General features: G+C 45.1%; 1 protein-coding gene across 1 annotated transcript in view; it reads left to right on the top strand.

Annotated features, from left to right (window-relative positions):
- The first annotated feature begins 4,093 nt into the window (after positions 1 to 4,093).
- Positions 4,094 to 9,426, top strand: part of LOC144766633 (uncharacterized) — a 93,482-nt gene continuing 88,149 nt past the window's right edge. The window contains exon 1 of the mRNA XM_078650419.1: positions 4,094 to 4,683. Within this exon, the coding sequence (XP_078506545.1) occupies positions 4,585 to 4,683 (99 nt within the window). The 5' untranslated portion in view covers positions 4,094 to 4,584. The remainder of the gene's footprint in view (positions 4,684 to 9,426) is intronic.

Here is a 9,426-nt window from a genome sequence, read left to right as displayed (position 1 = left end):
CCTTCTCCTCCACCCCTAACCATTTCTCTACTGATGAGGGAAGTTATCCCGAAACCCGAGCCATGTCTCGGGCGATACCCAAAAACCCGGGACATGTATCGGGTCTAGAGATTCATCAGTCCAACAAGTACCGACTCACACCCACCTGGGTGATCCACTATTGAACTACAAGTACCAGAATCCCGAGGGGCGATCCGGAGGAGGGGCTAGCGGTGTGCGCTCCTTTGCGGTGGTTTCTGACGTCACAGATGTGCTTTAACCTTTATGGGAAAAACCTCCCTTTTGCTTCCATACAAGAGCCTGAGAGGAACAGAATAACATGACACATGGGGTCATTTGGACCCATAAAGGAATGCTAACACAGTTTCCAGTGAAATTTACACCCTTTGTAGCACTAGCCCTGTCAGGAGTAGAGCACATACACTATTCATTATTGTGCTTACGCAGACAACTGCCTCCACGTCTGACCTGGTGGCAAATGTTCATGGAAACAATATGGCTCAAAATGGACTTAAATAACGTTTGCGTGGGTTTACCCAATTTTATGCCATTTCTGTATATTTGGTGCATAAACCCTGAGAGCACATTACCCAAGTCAATTATATCCTCAACCCGTTCGTGCTCATGACGAGCTGAGCTCGTCATGGCCAGTGGAGCGCTCACACGTGGGGATAATTCCCCTGCTGTGCTGAACGTTCCACGAAAACGGGTGCGGCCGTGACGAGCTCTGCTCGTCATGAGCACCTGAGCACTGTGCCTCATGATGAGCTCAGCTCGTCATGTGCATGGGGGTGCTGTGCGCGCCCCCCCGCCCCTCAGCACAGCGGGGGGAATTACCCCCACATGCAAGGGGTTAATGCCTATCCTACAAGCATGAAAGGTTTGAGTTATCCTTTTTGAGGGCTGCAACCCTTCACCATCAAGTAACATATATTTTGCCACAGAAAATACAATAACCTGTAGCTGGCCACTAAATCTTTGACCGCTCGCGAGTTATCGCAAGAGGCATCAAAAGCGTAAGAGATGTTAGCCTCCCTCAGGGCACCGCACACCACTTCCTGAAAGCTGAGGGTAAACAAAGTGAGGGGAGAAGAACACAAGGGCAGAGCAGTACAGAGGCAGCACGTGTGATGCCAGCTCCCCAAGGATAGAAGTCTACGGAGTGCTTAATTTGTAATTAATAGTAAGTGCCAGGGACCTCGTCAGGAGGCCACTGCAGGTTTCACCACCCATTGCCCCTGCCAGTGCTGATAAGGCCAGTACCAAGGGAACTGCTATTACACTTCTACAAGAGTGACAATTCAGACTATTTTCAGCCCCAAAGCTATAAGAATGGCTTAGGTGGCAGGTATTAGTCCTTTCTAATGTATAATCAATTAAGAAAAAACTGTTGTTCTGCTCATCTCTAAATTACAGAAACAGTGCCATCATGTGGCATATGGTCAAAAGTGCAGGTGTTGACAATAAAGTGCCGGTGCCAAGCTCCTGAAACCACTGGCTCAAATTAAGCACTGAGTCCAAGAGATAGTACATGATGGCTAACAAGAAAGACAAAATAAGAAGTCAACATATGTATCAGTTTGAGCATGGATGCCTGCGGATTGACTTCGGACCCAGAACTTATCCCCCTGATATGTACTGCAAGTTCTAAGCTCATACTGATGGTGGAACAAGAGAATCTATACGCCACACAGTGAACAGTTTTGTGGTTAAAAAGCCAAGACTGGCCGATGGCCTGAGCCAAGTTGACAGCTCTGCTCACCCATCTGACATATTTCCTTTGGACCGCGACCTGTAAATTATAGATTCCATAAAACACTTCAGGGGGCATTGAGACCCACCCGCCCCGGGACATCTTATTCTGATGGCAATGCACGGTCTGCCGCTAACACCCACCGGCAACAGACACACAAACCCATTGAGTTGTGATTGAAATGGGAATAAATAAGTGAATGTAGTCATTATCCCAAAGAACCTGTTTGCTAGTAAGAGGTGGGGGGGTCTCTCAAAGGGGTGTGCCTTATGTAATTAAGGGTGTGGCTTAAAAACACCTAAGCTAATAACCTGAGTTTAGCATAGTGTGCCGTCTGATTGGTATTTTGCTGTTTCTGTCATTGCATCCAGATATATAATAAAAATTAAGTAACATTAGAGAGGAGTTGGCCTAACGGCTAGGGTGGTCGACCTCAAATCTGGGGAACCGGGTTCGAGTCTCGGCAAGGACGGGCAACATCCTGTGATTCTGGGCAAATCACTTAATCTTCCGTGCCTAACAAAAATGAATGTGTCCTCATGTAACGCAACTGGTGCTCGTGTAAAGTGCTCTAATACCCTATACCTTTGGGTCAAGTTTGCGCTATATAAATCTTTGTTAAAAAAAATTAATAATAAAAAAAAAATATATATATATATACCACCATTAAGCCAGGACTATTGGCTTTGCCAATGGTTGTTAGTTTTATAAGATAAATAAACAAAAACTATGGCTTTGTTGTCTATAATGCTGAAAGTGCTACAGTTCTGAAATTATGAGACTGTTAAAGACCTACAAATAGTCTCTTTGTCCTTACATCACAGGCAGTGAAGAGAGGTACTGCTGCAGGGTTAAAAAAATAATTCACCCTGAGGGTGAGGACAAAAATTGAGAGCCCAAATGGCACCCATCTCAGCACCTGCATTTTTAGAACTGCCAGTGCTGAGCACCGGCAGGACCCGGCCCACTTAAAGCCCTGGGTGCAGGTACTAAAAAGTGCAAGTACTCTACCTTTCAAACTATAGAAGTGCAGGCACTGAGTACTCTTGAGTACCTACCCAGTCGGGGTACACGTGGGTGGACGGTATCCACCCACTTTTTCACAGGTTGAACGCCGTCCACCCTACCAAGAATTTTGGCCTAACTGAATAATGTGCTGAACATGTCCCGGTGTAATTTCCAAACACCAGGACACTTTCAGCAGCACCTGCACGCTGTCTGCTTTCCATCTGGAACAAGCAACAAAGTGTGCGTGCAGGCCGGGACGGGGCTTTCTTATTTTAGCCTCTTGCTTTGCCCATAACAAAGGCTGGATTTGAGGGATCATCAGGCCTCCTTTTGTTCAGTCTCTTGGCTGGGAACAGTCAGGACCCTCTAACCTGATGCAAATGAAGCTGAGGGGAAACAAAGGCTCACACCTTGTTAGCACTTCACACATACTTAAGAGAGACAGCTTTTCACTTTTGTTCAGTCCCTGTTTAGGAGATATGCATGCTCTGTAAGAATATCAGATGTGTTTGTCTTTCCCAGTATTTACACAATGCAAATTGCATTTATATAGAGCTTACTTCCCTTGAGGAGGCGTTGAAATAATTTAAGTACCACTATTTTTTTTTCTTGTATATCCCTACTCATTCAAATGCAGGGTGTCAAAGCGTTTTACATCAACACGTGCATATTACATGTACAATAAATTATATACATTTGTAAATTAATGTACAGGATGTATTACATAAAACTGGGGGATTGCAAGGTGCAGAAGTCACATATCATCTTCCATAGCTCACTGTGCTATTATCCTTGCAAAGCGCTCAAACGTACACATGATAGACCTGCTAAACATATATGTGAAGGCTTTAGATCTGATGTCACTTCTTGTGATGCCACTTCCTGTAAAGTCGTGGCTTGTGATGCCACTTTCTATGATGTCAATTCCTGTGATGCCGTGTGTGATGTCGTGCGCCGTGATGTCATGCGCTGTGTTGTCGCACGACGTGATGTTGCGCGCCGTGATGTCACTTGCATACTGCCTAACGAGGGTAAGTCCCCCCACTTCTTTTTTTAGGACTTTTGCCCTGCATTTAATGCACTGTTATTGAGAAATGCAGGTTACACAGATCTGAAGAGCTGGGAGGCTTCCTTGCAGCTCTATTCATATTTTGAAGTCATTGCTCTATGCACTTAATTTACAGAACAATGTAACACCCCTCCCCCCCTGCCCACAAGCACCAGCCCTGTGCACTTCTGCAACAGGCGCCGGTGAGCTGAGGCCTGCAGGTTTCAAGCGAGCACGAGCAACAGGAAGCCTTTGAGGTTTTGGCACATGCCGCTCACCTGATCAGAGCTAACTTCCTTTTCTGGCCCACACCAGCCCCTCCCGGTGACCTGCATCAAAGACAGCTCCTTGACCCCCCCCCCCCCCCCCCCACACACACACACACACTTCAGCCACATCACATTCTTCTGAACACAACACAGCTCCCAGGCTCGTGCCAAGCCCAGGTCCCGCCGCCCCCCGGTAAAGTGACGGGAACCGAAGGATTGATTGGCACGAGAGGCTTCCGCTGTGCATGACGGGAAACCACAATGCTGCCTCTGCTGAGCAACTCAAAATTAAAATTAGCAATTTTTACAGAAACCGACTTGCTGCTCTGAAGAGGAACTTGAGATTTTTTTCTTCTCGAGCATGGTCTTTTATTTTATTTAATTGTTTTTACAGAGTGGAAATCTGCGCGTAGACAGGTTTTTTTTTTTTTACCACTTAAAGGGATCAAGATTTTTTATTTTTATGACGTTTGTCTAGGAGAAAAAAGAGAGTTGGACTGGCCAGCATGGCAGCCTACAGACTGTTGTTCATCGCTGCTGCCTTCTTTCTGCTTCTTTTGTGGGTTCGAGCTTCGACGGGCGCGGCGGTCCTGGAGAAAACTGAGGTAAGTGGGCATCGCAAAGCGCGCTTATTGGTAGGAATCCCAGACAGTGCGAAAGGGAAGCCTTATTGGTGACTCAAAATATCCCTGGTGAATGGACCTGTTCTAAAAAGGCTATCCTTCTCACTCCAAATAACTGACTAATATCCACCACTGAGATTACTTTCATATTTCACCATATTAATTCATCACTAATCCTTTATGGGCTTCCTGAATAGCGCGCTTCAACACCCCATCAGGGGTAACAAGCGCTATATAAATACAAACCTTTTTTTTCTTCCTCTATCCTTCTGCTATCATTCCAAATCCAAATAACTGACTAACCTATCCACCACTTAAAATGTACTTGCATGTTTCACTATACTAATCCAACACTAATCCTCTATGGGTCCCGGAGTAGCGTGCTACCTGCCGAAAAAGCGCTTTGACACCTCATCAGGGGTAGTAAGCGATATATAACTGCAATTACAATACAATACAATACTCCCTGCATGGCCATGGAATTTTGTGTGCAAGAGGAATGAATGCACAGCGCTCCCTGGTCCACGAATTGTGCTACTCCAGCAACAGTCCGAGGGCATAACGTAAAGTGACACCCCCCGGCCCCCATTGGTCCTGGGTTGAATTCCCCCCTCCTTAGCCTTTGGGGGTCCCTGAAGGCTTTGGGGTGCCGCCGGAAACTGTGTTACGCCCCTGCTGTCATAGGGCCAGTTACCTTAGCCACCCTCTCGCCCTAGACAGCGGTCAAATTGCATTAAAAAAGTATGGAAACTGTGATCCTGAGCACACGTGGGGGCGAGTGAGTGTGGGGGGCGGAGTAAGATGCTTAAATAAAAAAATAAAAATATTTTGTGACTATATTGCTAGACTTTCAGGTAGAGGTGACTGAATGTAGAATATAATGCACACACCTTAAACGAAATGCAAATGACCCGTACCCTTGTATCCCTCCCACCCTCCCTTGGTGCTGTGACTGCATCCCCCCTCCGACCCCACTTAATGGAACTCTGCTCTCCTGTTTTTTGTTGTTTTTTTTTTTATGGGTCTTGACCTGAAAAAATCTACTATTTGTATATTTATGTATGTAGAGATAACTCTAATCACTAGTATATGCAGCAGACCTTTGTGCTCTCTAACATTCCAATGTGACTCTTAGAGTTTATCCATTTATATCTTTTCCTTGAGTGACTTTACAAATTGTACATTTACAATTTTTCTTTCTGTTTGTATAGCCTCCTTGTGTGACTTTACATCTTGTACATTTGCAATTTTTTTCTGTTTGTATCTTTTATGTAACTCATGTAATCCTAAATCCTTATGTTTTAAAACTGGTTCTTATGTAAAGCGCTCTGACACCTTCGGGTAAAGTTCACGCTATATAAAATCGCATTAAATAAACTAATCGTTACTGTGCAGGACACCTCCTTTCCTTTTAAGATGAAGCTACTCAAAGTTGTAATTTTGATACATTAAAAAAAGTTTGGGGGCGTCATTGCCAATAGAGCCCATCCACGTCTTCAGCCCCTGCTTCTAGACAAAAATTAAATGTTGCTGCAAGAAGAGCGGCCCTCGGTTTTGCCTCCGAAAGGGCCCACTTTCCTTCAGCACTCTAATCTAGGCTTTTTCACACCGGAAAGCCCTCTGATAAAAGTCACTGCTTTTCAGTATCCCCTCCGCACCAGCAGGTGGCACTCTTAGAACATTCATTGGGCCCGTCTCCACAGAGCCTGTATTACTTCTACAGCGTTCCCATTCCTGGCCAGCAGGTGTCAGTGTATTATGCAAAGTGCTTGTGTCCTCAAGTCTTACTGCAGAAACACTCCCTGCTGTGAATGTTGGGGTTATTTGGTCAGATTTCAGGGCGGACTGTTTTCTCTCAATCTCTCACATTTTCGAAGAGTATTGTATTTATGCCTAATAATTTGTTTCTAGGAGCTACATACGTGACAGTTTAAAATAATCTGAGTGATAAGTCGTGTAGGTGGTTAAGTAAGTAAGTTAGTCACTCTCTAGTGAGACAGTGGAGAACTGAACAACTGCTGTGGTAACCCTGTTACCGGTGAACCTTGGTAGCCAACAAGAAATGTGTCCTTGCATACGTCATGCTTGGTTCTGTGTTACTTCAGCTGCACTTCCATGCTTTGCCATCAGATGTCAGTGTAAGAGCTGAATTGGGTCATCTTAGTTTGAGGCAGCACTACAGTCAAATTGTTTGTCACTGGTATGCAACAAGGGAGACACTGGGAAAATAATATTGGCAGGAGAGACCTGCTCAAGATAACACAGGAGTCAGAGGTGAAAATGGATGCACTAGGTAACACTTATCAGGAACTCAAGAAGACATAACATGTGTATTTGTAAATTGTACGTTCACCCAAGTGTATCTTGGCGCTGAATAACAGATGTTTATTGTTACCCAACTCAATGGTACTCATTTTATCGACCTCAGAAGGATAAAAGGCTGAGTGGACCCGCCAGGATTTGAATCTGTGACCATGAGGTCAAACACAAGCCCCTACAGTGGGCGCATTGGTCCACTGAGCTACCAGACCCTGCATCTGTTTTTTGCATCATTGATCACTCAGAACACCTCACATCCAGCATCTAGAAGAAAAAAACTGGAAAGGCAGGAGGTAACCCCACAGCAGCTCTGTATGATCAGGCTGAAGCTGAGTGAGTTTTTCACCCAGAGTTACAGCGACCAAAACTCTCTGCTAAATGTCCATGAATAGTATTTTCTTGCAAGGACATGCTGTGTGGGGCGAATACATTTGGTGATGTTGTGTAAAGAGTAACTTCAAGTCAATAATCAAGATGAGAAACCCCACCTTAGTTGGCAGCTGTGCACACACCTGGCAAACGCACAGTAAGGTGAAAGGCTGAAACACTCAAGGTTGAAGAACTGAGTAAACACACGCATTAGATGAGAAACAGCGAAGAAACCAGTACTTAGCTTGAAAAAATGCAAAGAAATAGGTGGGGACTCATCTGCAAACAACCAAGGCACACAAAGCAGCTGGCATCGAAGGAAGCAAGGAAAGCACAGCCAAAATCGCAACCAGGGAATCTACTACAAATAGGCATATTAAAGAAGCGGGTAAACGCTGCCTGCTCTGCACGTGGGTGCCCTGATGCACTGCTAAACAGTGATGATCAGGTAAGACTGGACTTACAGAAGTATGCTTGCTGGACATGCAGGAGCAAGCAGTGCTTAATTTGAGATGGTGCTTGCCACTCCCACTTAATTATCAACACCAATGCTTGAGACAGTCTGCCCCAAGGTTTTTGATGCAAAATCTTATTTACTTAAAAAAGTAGTCCGGGTTTTGCGGCAAAAAAAGTGCCCATTTCAAATAGGCGCTATGTAGGAGAAATGCTTTCATTTCTCCTTTCTTTTCTGACTTTGCAAGTGTGCTGCGCTGTACAGCACATATACAAAGTAGGGAAATGTTTGAAGTTAGTCTAAGCATAGTATTTTGTACTGGAATGGTATCCTTCCAGTGAAAAACCTATGTTAGACTCATGGAGACACCCCTGCACTAGGGTGCAAATGTGTGTCTGTGGCGCACGGCAGCACATTTCTGCTCCAGCGCTGGGGAGAAGGGAAGAGAGTGCTGTATTTCTGTAAATATAGTGCTCCCCTTGCTCTCTTCTTCTCACGCAGCGCAGAATTTGCGTCTGCTGCACTGCACTGCTTGACAAACTAGTAAATCTGGGCCATAATTTGGACAGTTGAAACACCAAGGGGTGTTCCAGCCTTCCTGGCTCAGACATGAACTGGTAAAAGAAACAGACAGAACATTAAAGGAGTACAATATTGGCATATCAGCTGTCCAATGACAGATTCTCTGAACTACAAACAGTAGAGTGTTCCAGTCTTGTCGCTTATGTTGTCGCATAGACAAAGCAGGTATGCAGGTGAGACGCAGCCTCTTTCCTCCCTGAAGCAATTCTGAAAACAAAGGAAACTAATCATCATGCAAAGAACACCTGAATTGTATGCTGTGCATAAATCAAATCTGAAAAGTGCCTGCTTCCTGTAAAGTGCTTCTGCTGAACTTGCATTTTAAAAACAGACAATAGAAGGCTCGCCTGCATTCTTCAGCTGTGCTGCACGTAGCAGCCCTGCTCCATAGAAAGCCTTTAACCTAGAACAACCTGTTTGAGGAATATGTGAGCTCCTCGTTTTACTTTTTATTGTTTCTTTACAGTGTGCTGTGCCTCTTCCCTCCACACACTCTGCTTCCTTACGCTTAACTTTTCACCACAGAGACCCTCGCACGTGCAGTTTTAATCAACGGTGTTTGCTAAATTGAGTGTAGTTATTCAATCAATCTTTATTGTCAGATCAGATAATGCAATCCATTAAAAAAGTGAAAAGATAGAAAACACAATAAAAACTTTCACACAAGGTGTTAAATCTACAAGCTTAAAAACTCTAAAGTCCACTTTTGTGACGCAGCTGTGGCGCAAATCCTACGCCATGGTGCGGGGTACTTACAACGTGACGCATCTGCGCCACATGTAGGAGTTCCTGCGCAGGCGGGGGCGTTCCGGCGCAGGAACGCCTCCTAAAAGTGGCTGAGTGAAATCTACAAGATTTCACTCAGTCACTTTTGAGCCCATGCTGCGTCAAAACCCTGCGCCTGCTTGAAGCAGGCGTAAGGATTGACGCAGCATTAACTAGATAGGGCCCCCTGAGCATTGCTGGAACTGCGTCGCGCTTACGACGCAACTCTAGCAATG

Source organism: Lissotriton helveticus, chromosome 7, assembly GCF_964261635.1.
Source record: "Lissotriton helveticus chromosome 7, aLisHel1.1, whole genome shotgun sequence".
NCBI lineage: Eukaryota > Metazoa > Chordata > Amphibia > Caudata > Salamandridae > Lissotriton > Lissotriton helveticus.
The sequence above is the reverse complement of the archived record's forward strand: the minus strand, read 5'-3'. Positions and strand labels throughout refer to the sequence as shown.